This window comes from Zosterops lateralis (genome assembly GCF_965231275.1).
Source record: "Zosterops lateralis genome assembly, chromosome: 8".
NCBI classification, from domain to species: Eukaryota; Metazoa; Chordata; class Aves; order Passeriformes; family Zosteropidae; genus Zosterops; species Zosterops lateralis.
Genome location: NC_139768.1, coordinates 32,490,382 through 32,506,882, shown reverse-complemented (window position 1 = coordinate 32,506,882; position 16,501 = coordinate 32,490,382). Strand labels below are relative to the sequence as shown.

Sequence of the window (16,501 nt, the reverse complement as noted above, 5' to 3'; positions counted from 1 at the left end):
AGTCAGAGCCCTCTCCAGGCTGGGACTTGCCTGGCTCCAGCTGAAATTATTGTTCCCAAGGGCAGAGCAACAAAGAGTGCTACTGAGACCCCACGGAAGAGAAGGTTTGGGAACAAAAATTAAACCTGCAGCTTTAATTTTAACCTTTGTATGTTTTTTTCTTAGATGAGGGGTTTATGAGCCGCTTCCTTGCTAACTGGTAGTAACAAAATTACCTCTGATGTCTCTCATGTGTCCATGCACTTTCCTCTACCCTCTGTATAGGCTTGCCTGTTGCTATTTTTCTGGGACAACATGCCTTATTCTGTAGAGAGCTCTGATCAAATCTAGTCTTGCCCTGCAGAACAATTCTCCCCTACCTCTGTTCCTCCCCACAGATAATCTGGGTCACCCCTCACAGAGGTGACAGTATGCAAGCTCAAAAATGTGGTAAGGGGGACTCTCCCCTCCCTTCTGAATCCCCCAGCCCTGGCAGAGAGGGTCAGGGTGAATCCACCAGTGTGAAAACCGAGCAAGGGAATAAAAGAAAGGAGTTTAAAGATGACTTGGCTGTCCCGAGCAAGCGATCCCGGCGTTTTGAAATGTCAGCTATTCTGCTGGTTTGGCAAATTCTTCTCGTGTCTCTCCCTTTGTTTTCCTTCCCTGAAGAACGGCAAGGTCTAGACCTCGTTGCCAGTGCGGTTTTGCTGTCGGGATCTCGCGTCTGGGGCTGCAGACTCGGGGCTGGCCAGAGGTTTGTGGGGATTTAGGGAGCCTGCCCTGCTCCCAGGTTGTAATGTTCCTTTCATTGTAAAGCGCTGCCACTGTCTCCTTGGCGTTGCAGGGTTGGGGGGAGTCCTGTGGGGTGGTCGTTCCTGCTGGTTTGCCCTTATGTCACAGCGAGCCTTAGGGGCTGGGCTGTTTATAGGTGGGAAAATTCCATTTTAAATGAAAGAGGAGAGCATTGCCTGCCAGGTGTGAAACAGGCTGAGCACGGATGAGAGGGATAAGATCTTTATCTGTGGCTTCAGGGATGTGCGTCCCTTTACTGGAGGCCTTTGCTGAACAGGTATTTTTGGGGGAGGAGGTTTCTCTGAAGGCACTGGCTTGCTTAATGTCATCTGCAGAGGGCAAGAGGGAGTTGTGCCAAGCCTGCAAGCTGCTCTCTGGGTGAATTTCCATTTTCAAGGTCATGCTCGGTCCCTCCAGCTCCATCCCCACTTCTTCCACAGGCACTGGAGCACTTGGGGGAAGCTGGCCCTGCTGATGTCCCCCTCTGCCCCAAAACTTGGGGCCTGCAGGGTCACAGCCCTTGCAGCAGCCAGTGTCGAGCCTTTTTGATGGGATTCTTTTCCCCCCCAATCAATTATTTATATCTGGCTTCGAAGGGAAGTCTGTAGCCTTGGGCAGTCTGGTTCCACATCTGCTTTCTGAATTAACCCTAAAGGTCACTGCTGAGCTGGTGTTGGTTAGGTGCAGATCCCCGTCTAAACCCTGGACTAAACAGAGGCTGGGCTTTAGGTTAACTCTTTGTTCCAGAGGCTGGAGAGGGGGAGTACCAGATCCCTGCAAGCTGGAGGAGAGTGGGATTTAGCAGTGCTTTATAAGGAAGATTTATGGAATTAAATCCCACATTAAAATAATACAGCAGGATCTACTGAGCATCCTGTGCCAAAATATCCTGTGCAGCTGGGAAGGGAGAGGTGTGTGCTGCTCCACTTGATGCTCTGGTCACAGCAAGGTCAGGTCGTGGCTGGTAGAGAAGTCCCTAAGGCAGGAACGTGGCTCATCCTGATGGATTGAGGGGTCCTCAGGAGCAGGCAGCAAGCAGCAGAGTGCTGGTGAACAACCACAGAATCCTGAAATCATGGAATGGGTTGGAAGGGAGATGAAAACTCATCCCATTCCAACCCCCTGCCATGGGCAGGAACACCTTCCACCATCCCAGGCTGTTCCAAGCCTCATCAAACCTGACCTTGAACATTTCCAGGGATGGAGCAGCCACAGATTCTCTGGGCAACTTGTGCAAGGGCCTCCCCACCCTCACTTTCCTCAGTTCCTTCCCAATATCCCATCTAACCCTACCCTCTGTTAGTTTGAAGCTCCAGCTCCTGACAAGCGCTGGGGGGTGAAGGAAAGTGTGAAGATTTGGGAAAGTGAAGGAAATGGTTGTGTTTCGTGTCTTGTTCCCCAAACCACCCCCCAGGTCCAGCTCTGCATCTCTTCAAGCAGGGTTTTAATTTCTCCCTCTCTCCCCAGTTTCCCACCCTGCCATATTACCAATATTTTTGTAAGGGATCAAACTTATGACGTGGGATTTCTCTGGGATGCCAAAGCCTTCTACATCCTAAAACCCACAGCTGAGCCTGACATCCCTGGAGAGTTGCACCTCCTTGCTGGGCTGGATCCTTCATACCTCAGTGGGTCTGTAGGCCTGAGTAATATTTGCAGCTGCAACACTGTGTGACCTCCCACCCTCTGTGCACATCCCCAAAAAATTAGGGTTGGGATCAGAAAAAATCCATCATGTTCTCATTATTCTTACAAAAGGGAGAGGGTGAGGGAGAATCCCACCCACAGAAAGTAGGGGTGAGCTGAGGGTGGGTTGACCAGTGTTATCTTTCCACACTGATGAATAAAGTACCCTGAGGCTCTTGCAGCTTCTGCATCCAAAGGGATGCATTAATGGGGATGGACTGGCAGTTTATTGATTTGTTTTAATTTTTTATAATCGATTTTGCTGCATTCAGGGCTCAGGATCTGCATTACCTCTCTGCATGGCTCAGAGGCACCCCATGGGAGATTGGTTGTCATGGGGAAAAGGTTAACACTGTGTTTTTGGGTTTAGAGCTGGCCTGAGTAGGTATTTCAAATGGAATCCCAGGCTGGAAACTGGGGGACTTGTAAAACACACTGGGGAATGGCTGACTTGCATTTGGGCAGCAGTAGAAGGGTAGTGGTCACCCAACCCTTGATGTAAGATTGAAAAACCCCAGAGAAATGGAGGAAAGAATAGAAAAGATCCATAAATCTGGCTTTATAACCATCTTCTAGTCTGGAAAGCTATGATAGAACTGAGGCAAATTAGTCCCCCCTTGGGCAAAGCTGAAAAAGTCCATTTTAATTAAAACATGGATTCTAAACAGTATTAAAAATGGTCTTAATTCAGTCTCCTTGACCTCTGCAGTGAACCCCCATTTGTGGAACTGTTCATTTGAGAGGCTTTTTGGGAAAAAGAAAGTCCCATTCTCAAAAATCTCGGTGTTTTTCTTCCCTAGGCTGTGTTTTCCCACGTGCTTTGCAGGAGGTGCTGGGTCTCTCTCACATGGGTTTGTGGTTGCTCACTCCATGCCCTTCTCCATGTCACTGGGCTCAACTCTCAGGCACATTTCCCATCTGGATGTCCTTCTCTCTCAGTAGCGTTTAGGAGTAGAATTTGTTTATTCATCCTGGAAACGCAGAAGGAAAAGGTTATAGCTGGTTATTTCCTTTGCAAGGTCATTTTCAATGGCCAAGGATGGTACAGATCTCATTGACTCATGAGCCCTCCCTGTTCTCTTCATTGTGTTTCCTTCTCCTGGGATTTCTGAAGCCATAGGTCAGGTTTGACTCACTGATGCAACTGAGGAAAGCCCTGGCTTTGGGGAGAGGCAAAGGATTGTATCAAAAACCCATTTTTCCTTTGGATGCTAGAGTCTAGAGCATTTCCATCCCTCTGAGGGATTCATATTCCAAAGGGGTAGTGGCTCATTGAGAAATGCGGTGGAGGAAATGCAGCCCTTGGTGGAAATGGGTGATGTCATTGAAGATCTGAGCCATTCCTGGGGAAATTTTGGCTCATTCCAGCTTGGCTTTTTGACTTTGTCCTTGTTACACTTGGGAAAATGGAAAAAAAGCCTCTCCACAGTGGGAGGAGGATGAGATCTTTGCACCTGGTCTTGGAAAGCCTGAAAGGGTGTGGAGCATGGGAGCATGGAGGACAGGAGGGGCTTAAGGGCTGGGATGGATGGCCTAAACTTCTTCCCTGTTGGATTTCTCTCCTTTCTTCAGGTGGATGAAATTTATCACGACGAGTCCCTGGGTGTTCACATCAACATTGTGCTGGTCAGGATGATCATGGTGGGATACCGTCAGGTAAATCCAGCGCTCGAGCATGGCCAGCAGGACGTGCTCTAATATTTATTTAGCACTTATGTAAGCCCAGGCTTGGGAAAACATGGGAGCTGTTGGAGCCCAAATGACAACTGTGCTGAGCAGGGATGAATTTGAACCCTCCTCAGTCTGTTTTTTGTAAGCTGAGGGCCCTGGATAGCCCCCTGACCTATGAGGCCCTGAGGGAGGTGATGGGTGGGTGGCTGTGATCTGCTGTTACGTGCTTGCTCTGGGATGTGGGGAAAACCACAGAGGCTTCCTCAGAGCTCTGTGGATGATGAGATAAAGGTGGCTTCCCACACTGAGAGGAGCTGGACATGAGTGAGGAGAAGCCAAGGTCAGGATCTCCTTGTCTCAGGTGCGTGGCTGTCCTGTAGCTCTTGTGTGGCTTGGGCATGGCCAGGAAAAGCGTGGGAAGGTGGTGTCCTGAGAAGTTTTTGTGTGGTTTCTCAGGCTGCACTTATTTTTTAAGGTTTGTTCAAGCACACTAGCCAGATTTTTCTTTAAAACAATGTGATTTTCTCTAGTTTTTAGGGGCAAGCCCGTGTCCCACAGGAAGTGTTCTAGCAAGGGTGTTAATGACTCAACACAGTGATGTCTGTGTGTGTGATCCACAAATAAGACCGGTTAGGTCTTGGAAAAAAAATTCCTTATTATGGAAATATGCTTGGCTGGCAGAAACCCAACACATCCTGGAGATCCAGGGACGGTTCTGAGGAGCAGGGATAAGGATGGAGGCTGGCCCAATTTTGGAGGCTTCCATGGGACCAGGAACATCATCTCTGGCTGAGAAAGCCAACAATCTGTCTGGCTTCTTCCCAGCAACGTTTGTGCTCTGGGCTGGAGGTTGATCTGTGGAGGAGAAGGGATTTGGAGCTGTAGTGATACGGCAAGATGAGAACTGCCAGGCTCTGTTAGGGATGATTTATCCTCCCCAAAGCCAGCTCTGGAGGCAGCTGCTTTGTCCATCTGCATCACTTCTCAGGTTCAAGGCACCATGTAGGAAAAAAGGAGCAGATGTTTAAATCCAGGAGAGGTCACTGTTTAGATCTGACGCTTCCTCCTGCTGCTCCTTGTCTCCCACTTGGGATAAAACCTCTCTGGCTTCCAGGGCAAGGGTGACACCTCTTCCTGCTCTCCCCAGCAGTGTCTCTTCTGTTGTCCCTGCAGTCAGTCAGCCTGATTGAGCGGGGGAACCCGTCGCGGAGCCTGGAGCAGGTGTGCCGCTGGGCGCACTCGCAGCAGCGCCCCGACCCCGAGCACGCCGAGTACCACGACCACGCCGTCTTCCTCACCAGGCAAGATTTTGGGCCTGCAGGTATGCAAGGTACTGTATTTGTCTCGATCAGGTATGTGCAGTTTGCTGGGGTGGAAAAGCTAGCCAGGGGTGAGAGGATTTCTTGCAAGCACAGTCTGTTTGTTGGCCAGCGAGGTCCAGAAAAAGATTATAAAAATCAGTATTTTTTTTCCTTCACATGGTGAAGAAGAGAGAGAGACAGAGAATTAATCCAGAGCATCAACCTGAATGGATAAAATGTCTTTACTTATTTATTTATTTATTCTCCTGCTTTTTAGTTTCATTTACTAGTCCTCCCCTTGGCCCAAGATGCTTTTAAAAATATAAAAATAAGATAAAAAAGGTGAAATACCACAGGAAGTTCCATGGGGACAATTGAGTTATTCTGTCCTCTGGAGGACCTTTAAAACCTGTTTTTATATGGATTTCTTTCTTGGACATGGGAGCATTCAATAAATCCTGGGCCAGAGAGTAAGTTTTACTGCAGGAATCTCTCACCCTCTTGGTGCAGAGATTGTGCCAGTGTGGTTTGAGAAGTTGGAGGCCTTGCTAATAAAAATTTTCAGGAAAACCTTCTGATGTTTCATGGCTCCATTAGGAAAACAGGTGCTTTGGTGTTATCACAAGAGGTGACTTTTCCCAGTTCTGAGCCTGCTGCTTCCAAATTCCCATCTCCTCATTTCCACACTGGTGGCCAGGTCTGGATTTCCATCAGGAGGCTCCATGTGATGCCATGAATGGGGTGGGTATTGTCACCTTGATCTGTAGCACAAACCCTCCTGGTGTGCACTGGAGGGAGGAAAGGTGAAGGAAACCTGTCCTAACTTGGATTACCTCCCTGAAAAGGATCCCCCTCAGCAGGAGATGAACCTCAGGAGCTATCCAGCTGGAAACCCTCCAGGGTGTGCTGTGGCCACCAAATAGCAGAGCTTGGGTTGTGCCAGGCTGGTCACCAGCCCTGATCTCCTTGTCCAGAGTCACAGGGGTGAAATACCAGCTTTTGTTTCATTTTTCTAGACCCTTCCTGGCAAAGCGACTGTGTCCAAAGGCATTTGTGAGAGGACCTTTTTTGGCAGAAGGGGGAGACTCCCTATGCTGCCCCTTGGTGGGAAGGAGTTGTGAGATCAATGGAGTAGCCCTGCTCAAGGGATGCTCCTTCCAGCAGCTCCTTCCCCTTTTCCCTGTGGATCTGGCTCTCTGCTTGTCACACATCTCCAGGACTTCCTGTAGAAGTCCCTGTGGTTGCTGTGTCTTTGCCTGGCTGTGCTGCATGGCACAACAAACTCCTAATCCACCAGGAACTTCCGTCTGATTGGGCTGCTGGAATAGTAATGCTGTGCTTGCTCTTGGCTCTTTTCCCCAAAACAAAGTCCTTGCGGATCCCTGACACCCCTGTTAAGCTCGGAGATGCATGCAATGAAGGACCAGAGTGTGGCACCAAATTATCCCTACCCTTTGAAGAGAAAAGCAGTGGACAGATGGGTTGTAAATTATCAATTGCTGCTGTAGAGGTCTTGTCAACATCCAAAGAGTATCTGTGTCCCTCTGCAGTGGGTGGCACAGGGGGGTTTTCTGGCCTGGGCTGAAGGATGCTTGTGCTCAGAATTAAATATTTTCCAGGTAGTTGCTTCTCAGCATCGTTCTCCTTTTATACTCCTTCCAGTTCTTACTGGAGTCTTCATTACAAAAAACTGCCTTTGTGAGCATCCACCTTTTCATATTCCTTTGTCCCATCTCCCATTCACAGCTACTTTGGTTGGGAATTTATCCAATTTTCATCCTAGACAAAATAAATTTGCCCTTCCCTTGTGGAGAAAGCTTCCCACAACTTTATTCTTTCTTGTGGAAAGTTTCATGGGGGGAAAAAAAAGTATTTTCAAATTATTCATCCAGGACTTGACTTACTACTTAATGGTTAAACCCCTTTAAAGGAGTGACTTGGTGTGGGTCAGGTATGGGGGGCACTGTGGACCCTGTGGTTTGGCCAGGGTGGGTGTAGGGATGTGCATCTCCCTCAGCTCATCAGCACTCCTCTCCTGCTGCTGCCCACTCCTGGCTCACTGAGCTCTCCTCTTCCAGCATCCCAGTCCCCAGGGCATGCTTATCCAGCATGGTCCTGCCCTGCTTTTGCCTCTCTGACCTGTAAGTCCTTCCTTCACTAACTCCCTTGATGCCAAAAAGGGTCAGCCTTAAAAAAACACGACATATGTAAAAAACTTTGGGGAGTAAATTCCGGAGTGTGCCAACAAGTTAATTGAATTGGGCACAAATAAGGTGAAAAAAAAAAGGGAAAGTGACAAAAATGGAGGTGATGTGTTGCTGCCTGGGCGGGGGAAGATTTCTCTGCCCACAGCTGCCCCACTGCACTGCACTTGATCGAGGGCTGGGGTCCTGGGGTGGGTGCATGTGTGGGTGTGCCCCATGGAGAGCAGGGCTGCGGTTTTGGTAGGGCTCTGAGGAGCGCCTCATGCCTTTCCTTCTCTCTCTTTTTCCTTCTTTGTTTGTTTAAAATGAAGAAGAATGCAGGGGATGCCATTCCTGGGCTGGGAGGCAGTGGCCACCCACACTGACAGGGTGTTGTGGGTGCTGCTTCTGCCCTCCTGCCTGCCCAGGTGTGTTGGCACAAGGGCACAGGGGTGCCAGCAAGCTCCAGAGCAACCTCTGATGGCTTTTGACACCAGGATGGTCACACTGGTGAGCAAGTCCTTGGGCTGCCATGCCAGTGACCTGGGCAGCCCCTCCTCTTCAGTGCCTTGCCCTCTGTTTTTTCTTCCTGTTGCAGTGAAGCCAGATTATGTATTTGTGTTTGTTGTTTTTTTTTTTTTTTTTCCTTAATTTTTCATTTTTTCCCCCCTCTCTCAAAAGGTTTTCTCTCTTCTCTCCTCCTCTGTCCTCCCCTCCTGTTTTTGCCCCAGGTTACGCTCCGGTGACGGGGATGTGCCACCCTCTGCGCAGCTGCACCCTCAACCACGAGGACGGCTTCTCCTCGGCCTTCGTCGTGGCCCACGAGACCGGACACGTGTAAGCCGTGGGGGCAGAGCTGGCTGGGGCGGTGCCCCTCTCTTTGCAGAGGGGGCTCTCTGCTGCTGCTGCTGCAGGTGTCCCAAATCCCTCGGGATTCTCCCGCCAGGTTGGGCATGGAGCACGACGGGCAGGGCAACCGCTGCGCTGACGAGACCAGCATGGGGAGCATCATGGCGCCGCTGGTGCAGGCCGCCTTCCACCGCTACCACTGGTCCCGCTGCAGCAAACAGGAGCTCAACCGCTACATCCAGTACGCCCCTGCCAGCTGGGGGGGATATTCTCCCTTCAGACTGGTGGATTTTGGTACCCAAAGATGTTCCCAGGGCCGAGGTGCCTCCTGGAGACAGGCTGGAAGAACTAGGGGTGTTTGGCCTGGAGAACAGAAGGCTTCAGGGAGGGACTGGAGCCTCTTCCAGTGCCTAAAGGGGCTCCAAGAGAGCTGGAGAGGGGCTTTGGACAAGGGGGAATTGCTTCCCACTGACAGGATATAGGGTTAGATGGGATATTAGGAAAAAGGTCATTCCTGTGAGGGAGGTGAGGCCCTTACACAGGTTACCCAGAGAAGTTGTGACTGCCCCTGGACCCCTGGAATTCTCCAAGGCCAGGCTGGATGGGGCTTGGAGCAACCTGGTCCAGTGGAAGGTGTCCCTATCCATGGTGGGGGAGTGGAACTCTATGGCCTTGAAGGACCATTCCCACCCAAATCATTCCGGGATTCCATGATAATTGAAATTTCTCAATAGCTGAATTCGGAGAGTGGCCTGGAGCTGAGGGATGGGGTGATGGAAAGAAATCCTCTCTCTGACTCTGCAGCTCCTATGACTGCCTCCTGGATGACCCTTTTGAGCACCACTGGCCCACGCTACCCGAGCTGCCAGGGATTAATTATTCCATGGATGAGCAATGCCGCTTTGATTTTGGCGTGGGGTACAAGACATGCACAGCGGTGAGTAGGAGCTGTATGGCCATGCTGTCCCCCCTCCCCAGGATCCCCAGCCAGCCTGGCTGCTCCCAGCCTGCTGGTACTCGCTGCTGCTGTCCCAGCCCAGCTCCTCTGTGCTCCCCAGTTCCGCACCTTTGACCCCTGCAAGCAGCTGTGGTGCAGCCACCCGGACAACCCCTACTTCTGCAAGACCAAGAAGGGGCCGCCCTTGGATGGGACCGAGTGCTCTCCTGGCAAGGTAGGGGCTGGTCCTGCTTCCTGTAGGAGGGATGTGTCCGAGGGCACGATGAGGAGTACCTTCCTCCCGTGCTTTACCATTTCTGTAGTGCTGAGGGTGCAGGAGGGCTCTCCACTGATGCTGAGCGCTTTGGAAGAGGTTTGGGACTCATTCCTTCTCCTCCCTTCCAGTGGTGCTTCAAGGGCCACTGCATCTGGAAGACGTCGGAACAGCCTTACAGCCAGGATGGCAGCTGGAGCTCCTGGTCCAAGTTTGGCTCGTGCTCCAGGACCTGCGGGGGAGGCGTGCGATCCCGCAGCCGCAGCTGTGACAACCCACCGTATGTCTGGGTTTTGCCTCCCTCCCTTTCCCCAGCTGGAAGTGGCCGCCAGCCAGAGGTTCCTGGCTCTTCCCCTTGTTGGCAGGGATGGGGACATCTGTTCTCGGGGAGCTGTGCCGTGTATTGGAGCACTAAGCTGCACACCATCCCCTCTCCAGCACTCTTACAACCCACCGGGTTTATTTTCCAGCCCAGCATATGGAGGGCGCCAGTGCCCAGGAGCCACCTACGAGTACCAGGTGTGCAATGCCGAGGAGTGCCCAGGGCCCTTCCAGGATTTCCGTGCCCAGCAGTGCTCCAAGCGCAACTCCTACTACACCCACCAGAACAGCAAACATTCCTGGCTTCCCTACGAGCATCATGATGGTGAGTGGTGGCAGGTCCTAGCAAAGGAGCAGTAGCCAAATTCCTCCAGAGGACTCTGCCCTGGTGGCCATCACCCTGGGATGGAGACTGTTGCCAGCTGCACAGATGTTGGGCAGTGGGAAGCTCCCGAGCTGGAAACTGTTGTGCAATAAGCCAACATCAAGCAGCCAGCTTTTTAAAATCACAGAATCACAGAATGGTTTGGGTTGGAAGGGACTTCAATGATGATCTCATTCCAACCCTGCAGCCGTGGGCAGGGACACCTTCTACTAGACCAGGTTACTCACAGTTGGAAGAACATTTCCTAGGATCCAGGGGCAGCCACAGCTTCTCTGTGCAACATGTGCCTGTGCCTTACCACCCTCACAATATAGAATTTATTCCCAATACCTTATCTAACCCTGCCTTCTGCCAGTTTGAAGCCATTTCCCGTTGTCCTGTTACACTGGGGCTTTCTCCTTGTCCAAAGTCCATCTCCAGCTTTCTTGGAGCCCCTTCAGGCACTGGAAGGGGCTCTAAATTCTCCCTGGAGCCTTCAGTTCTCTAGGCTGAGCATCCCTGCTCTCCCAACCTGTTTCCAGAGAAGAGCTGCCTACTTGCATTGCAGCCTCATGTAGTATGTCCTGTCCTTCCCTTAATTTCCTGAGTATACCGGGCAAAAGTGCAGGCTCTTGAGTAGCAGACTTGGGAGATCAGCCACATAAATAACCTGGGCTTTGGAATTGTGGCTGTGCTCAGGCATACAAGCTGAGATAGGTTTCTATCTTCACTTACCCTAATGAATTTCCACAACCCCCTTTTTCCCCTCACCTCCCTTTTTCTCCTCTTTCCCTTTCCCTTTGCTGCAGATGCTCAGAAGTGTGAGCTGATCTGCCAGTCCGAGGGCACAGGGGACGTGGTGTTCATGAACCAGGTTGTTCACGATGGGACCCGCTGCAGCTACCGGGACCCCTACAGCGTCTGTGTCCGGGGGGAGTGCGTGGTGAGGAGCTCTTGTGGGGCTGTCCCTGTCCTTCCCCTGGCCAGGAGAGAGCTCAACACCTTGGGGGCACGTGTTTTGCCCCTGGGGACCAAGCCCATGTGCAGCAAAGGGGATGGCAGAGCAATGGGCTGGGCTGCAGGGATGTAACCCCAGGCTTGTCCTGTCCTCCCCCGGGTGCCAGCACGTCGGCTGTGACAAGGAGGTTGGCTCCCTGAAGCAGGATGACAAGTGTGGGGTCTGCGGGGGGGACAATTCCCACTGCCGGACGGTGAAGGGCACGTTGGCCAAGACCCCCAAGCAGCCAGGTGAGAGGGCTGGGTGGGTTTGGAAGCAGATTCATGAGCTGGATTCATGTGTCCAGTTGGAGGAAACCTGCTCTTTCTCTTCCCTCCTTCCTTTATCCCTCCCTTTCAGGTGTTTTGAAGATGTTTGAGATCCCAGCTGGAGCAAGGCACCTTCAGATAGAAGAGATGGAGCCAGCATCCCACAGCATCGGTGAGCATGCCCTAGTCCACTTCTCCCTTCACCCTTTCTCAACTCTTTTCTCATAATTCCCACCAAAGAGAGTCTTGTTTAGGTCATTCCCATCCTCCCAAGTGAGTGACCAGAGGGAATTATATTGTAAATACCTCCTTTCTCTTCCAGCTGTTAAGAATCAAGCCACAGGGAACTTCATCCTGAATGCCAAGGGCAAAGAAGCCAAAAGCCAAGTGTTCATTGAGATGGGCTTGGAGTGGGAATACACTGTGGAAGAAGGCAAAGAGAGCCTGAAAACCAGTGGTCCCCTGCACCAGGCCATCAGTGTTTTGGTAAGCCTGGCTGGCACATGCTCTGGGGAGCTTGGGGATGACTGTCACAGACAGGAGAGGTGGTCTGAGGTGTGGTGTGGCAGGTGATGGAAGGATGTGGGTAGAGGAAGAGTGTGGGGCATGTCATTAAATCCAGGGAATGAGCCAGCCAAAAGCAAGGGGTGATGAGCTGCATGAGGGAATAGCACAAGGACGTGCTTGCTTCTCAGGCACTTGCCTTTGAGTCCCACTGCAATTTGCTCTGCAGCAATTGCTTATGACTCCAAATCCCATTTTAGTTATGCTGGTACGTGGGGAATTAGAGGTTGGGTTCTCTGGACGTGCAGGGAATGGCAGGTCGCAGGTCTGTGCTCCCATCCATACCTGTGTTCATCCCCAGTTTTGGGCATAGCCACCTTGCCATGTGGTCCCTTTCCCATGGCATCATTCTTCTCCCTCTCTGACTGCTCCCTCTGTGCCTGCAGGTCATCCCTCAGGAGGAGGAGGTGAGGAGCAGCCTCATGTACCGGTACATCATCCACGAAGACCTGCTGCCCATGATTGGAAATAACAATGTCCTGCTCGAGGAGATGGATTCCTACGAGTGGGCCCTCAAGAGCTGGTCCCAGTGCTCCAAGGCATGTGGAGGAGGTAATTCCTTCTTCATAACAGCCAAGAAACAGTGCTTTTGAAGATGACCACTACTAAAGTTTGCACAGGAGTAGGCTTGAGGTTTGTTGGTGAAAGCACATGTCCATAAGGTCACTGGGATCTCACCCTCAGATCCTGGGGAACACCTTGTGCTCTGGGAATCAGAGTGATTTGAGTTGGAAGGAGCCTTTAAAGGTCACCTGGTCCAACCCCTTCCCATGGGCTGGGACATTTTCCATGAACTGTGTGCACTCCACATCAGCCTGGGGGACCCAGGCCGGGTGGGGTCCAGCAGCCACACGAGCATCCTCAGCAAACCTTGGGTCCCACCTGAGTGATGACATCTAAGAGCTCATATCCCAGCAGGGATGCAGGAGAAGAAGCGGGGGGGGGGAACCTGGAGGGACTCCCACACCCGTCACCTCCCTGCCCACGCTCTGCCCCCTCAGGCATCCAGTACACCAAGTACGGCTGCCGTCGGAAAAGCGACAACCGGATGGTGCACAGGAACTTCTGTGACAACGGCAAGAAGCCGAAGCCAATCCGGAGGCGCTGCAACCTCCAGGAATGCTCCCAGCCCATGTAAGTCCTCTCTGTGTGGCCCCAGGTGCTCCCATCCCTCTCAGAGGGGGAGGTTTGGGGTCACACTGGGAGTGTTTCCAGCCACTTCCCAGCATAAGCATCACCTCAAATGCCTTCTCCATGTCCACCTTCCCCCCATGGCAGGTGGGTGGCTGAGGAGTGGGGAGCATGCAGCCGCTCCTGCGGGAAGCTGGGGGTGCAGGTGCGGGGGGTGCAGTGCGTGCAGCGCCTGCAGGACGGCACCAATCGCACCCTGCACACCAAGTACTGCCCCGGGCAGCGCCCCGAGACCCGCCGGCCCTGCGGCCGCCTGCCCTGCCCCGCCCAGTGGAGAACAGGAGCCTGGTCCGAGGTGAGGAAGCCCCTGGAAGGAAGGGTGTGGGTGGTGGGTGTGAAGGTCAGGTATTTATAGGGGTCATGGAGTGGAATCCCAGAATGGTTTGGTTAAAAGGGAGCTGTAGAGGTCATCTAGTCCAACTCCCCCACCATGGACAGGGACACTTTCCATTAGACCAGGCTGCTCAGAGTCCCATCCAGCCTGGCCTTGGTGGAGATAAGGGTACAAGAGAGTGATGTTTTCTGAGAATCCTGGAATGGCTTGGCTTGGAAGGGGCTTTAAAGCCTATCTCATTCTAATCCCTTGCCTTAGTCAGCTTGCCTTCCAGTAGACCAGATTGCTCCAAGCCTGGCTTTGAATACTTCCAGGGATAAAGGTAAAAGAAAAAATGAGAAAGGAGCGAGTATCCCTGTGCAGGAGTGTGGGGGTTTGGGAGACAGGGAGGGAAACCCCATATCAGAAAGCAATATCCACCTGAGAGATAGTCATCAGCACATCTTGGGGTGCTGGGGGGGTGTGGGGGCTGTCCCCATGCCATCGCTGACTGCCTGCCTGTCTATCTGTCTCTCTATCTGGGTGCAGTGCTCGGTGACCTGTGGGGAAGGTGTCCAGCAGCGGCAGGTGGTGTGCAAGGGCAGTGACAGTGGTGCACACTGCGAGGGTGACAAGCCAGAGGCCATCCAGGGCTGCCACATGGCCCTGTGCCCAGGTGAGAGGAGGAGCAGAAGGTGGCACTGCTTGTGGGGATCATCCTCCATGAATGCCTCCAGCCTGTTGTGACTTCAGGGGATGCCAGCAGACAAGGTTGGGTTGAACGTCCCTGATGCTGCTGGCAGTAAAAAAAATGTCAAAAGCCAGCCAAAATATTTCTCTTCTCTGCTCTTAGCCCTGGCATTGGCTGATTTGGGGTTTTCTGGCAGTTCGAACTTGTGATGAGCTGACGGAGATGGGCACCCTCGAGTTTATCTTGGGTGGGGTTTGAGTAGCTTAAATGCTGGGTGCTTAAGGGATTTAATTTTTAAGGAGATCCCTGAAAACAAAACCAAGTGCCTGCCAAGGTATTCTGAGTGCTCTCAGCCTCCCGTGGCTGCTGGGCATCGTGATGCTCTCTCCACAGGGAAGCTCTCTGGCATCACCGCCAGTGCCGATGCCGGCGACCAGGGCACGACGAAAGGGCAGCGGGTGCCCCAGGACGGAGCCAAAAACCCCGTGAGCAAGATCTCCTCCAGTAAGTTCTCATGTAAGGGCAGCACCTCCCAGGATAGCCCTCCCGAGGACTTCTGTACTTCCCCGCGGGAAGTGCAGAGGTGGGAGCACATCCAGCAGCGCCCTCGGGGAGTTTTGCCCTCTGCTGCTGCATCCCTGATCCCTCTGCTCCAAAGCCCGTTGCTCCATTGCCATCTTGTGGTGTGTGTGATGTCCTGCAGTTTCCGTGTTGTGCTCCTTTTGCCTCCCGGTTTTTATGCCCTTTTTACCTTGGAATCTTTTTAAGTAGGGAGATGGCTTCTGGTTTTTCCCCCTTGGAGACCTTCATGGCTGGGACTCAGTGCATCTTGGTTTGGAGCATCCCTTGCTCTTTGTTTTTTCTCCATGCACAGGATCCTTCAGTACTTTGGCTTCATTTTCCAGGTCCCTCTTTCTCGCTTCCTTGATATCCACATTGCCTGTCCATGTGGACAGGCAGCACCCTGAAAGAGTATCTTTGTTCCCTTTGGGAATCCCACTGAAGAGGTGCAGGGCTGTGAGCCTAATGCCACTGTATTTTTTGCTCCTCTGTCCTTCTCCAGGGGAGCCTTGCCTCGGGGACAAGTCCATCTTCTGCCAGATGGAGGTCCTGGCTCGCTACTGCTCCATCCCTGGATACAACAAGCTCTGCTGTGAATCCTGTGGGAAGAAAGCCTTCTCCACCACTGGCTCACCCCCTGTCACCGACATTCCCCAGGGAACCCCCACTCCCAGCCCTGCTCTGGTGCTCTCCCCCTACCCCACTACCCCAGCTCGGGGGGAACCTGGTGGGGACCCCACTCCAGCACCTGGGGTATCCAGCAGTGGTGCTTTTCCAGGGGAGCTGCCAGCCCCAAGGGAGCCAGGAAGGGGCCAGGGGGCCAGGTAACCTGCTTGGGACCACCTCACTGTGAGGCAGGGAAAGCCTTTCTCTCTCTTCCCTCCCTTTCTCCCTATCTTCTTCCTTTCCCCAGACTTACAGTGATGGTTTTCGTGGGTGGCGCTGCCAGGTTTGGGAACGACCTGGCTCTGCACCCAGAAATTCCTGGGAAAACCACTCATTTCTCATGATTGCCCTTGCCCTCTCAGCTGTGCCATGGCACTTTTTGACAGTGCCATGGGAAAAAAAAAGATGGAAAAGAGCAAAAAAACCTGCAGGTAGACAGGCTGCTTCCTCCCAAGGTGCTAAAAAGATGTGGGAGGGGATGGCTTTAATGTTGCATTTTCCTTCCCCTTGCTCCCTGGATGTGCAGCAACACAGGATGTGCTGGACAGGAGGGTCCTGACTTGGTGGTTCAGCCCTGAAGCTTGGGGATTGCAATGGGAATATCCTGGGAATCTGGGGTGGGCAGGGAAACTGGAGGGAGGTAGTAAGGTGAGGAGAGGGGAAATGTGGGGAAATCCCAAGCTGCTGCTCTGGGCTGACCCTGTTGGGACAGAGAGTTTGGGTAACATGTCTGGGGGAAGGCAGAATGTGACAAGCACAGAGCTGCTTCTGTCCTGGAGGCAGGAGATGGTCCAGGAGATTCCAAAGTGAGCAAGGTGAGCCACACATCAAAGACCAAAAATTGATGTCAAAAATGCCCATCTGGGTTTTTTTAGCCAATACTGCCCTTGGC

The 16,501-nt window shown here is 52.5% G+C and overlaps 1 protein-coding gene across 1 annotated transcript in view; it reads left to right on the top strand.

The window, feature by feature from the left end:
• The window catches only part of ADAMTS14 (ADAM metallopeptidase with thrombospondin type 1 motif 14), a 28,365-nt gene extending 11,864 nt beyond the window's left edge, over window positions 1-16,501 (top strand). Inside the window, exons 5-22 of the mRNA XM_083866147.1 lie at window positions 4,030-4,113; window positions 5,302-5,458; window positions 8,344-8,449; window positions 8,559-8,702; window positions 9,266-9,398; window positions 9,520-9,633; window positions 9,804-9,952; window positions 10,143-10,318; window positions 11,167-11,300; window positions 11,482-11,605; window positions 11,715-11,795; window positions 11,946-12,109; window positions 12,574-12,739; window positions 13,189-13,321; window positions 13,466-13,673; window positions 14,241-14,367; window positions 14,776-14,886; window positions 15,446-16,501. Coding sequence (XP_083722273.1) covers window positions 4,030-4,113; window positions 5,302-5,458; window positions 8,344-8,449; window positions 8,559-8,702; window positions 9,266-9,398; window positions 9,520-9,633; window positions 9,804-9,952; window positions 10,143-10,318; window positions 11,167-11,300; window positions 11,482-11,605; window positions 11,715-11,795; window positions 11,946-12,109; window positions 12,574-12,739; window positions 13,189-13,321; window positions 13,466-13,673; window positions 14,241-14,367; window positions 14,776-14,886; window positions 15,446-15,771 — 2,637 coding nt within the window. The 3' untranslated portion in view covers window positions 15,772-16,501. The remainder of the gene's footprint in view (window positions 1-4,029; window positions 4,114-5,301; window positions 5,459-8,343; window positions 8,450-8,558; window positions 8,703-9,265; window positions 9,399-9,519; window positions 9,634-9,803; window positions 9,953-10,142; window positions 10,319-11,166; window positions 11,301-11,481; window positions 11,606-11,714; window positions 11,796-11,945; window positions 12,110-12,573; window positions 12,740-13,188; window positions 13,322-13,465; window positions 13,674-14,240; window positions 14,368-14,775; window positions 14,887-15,445) is intronic.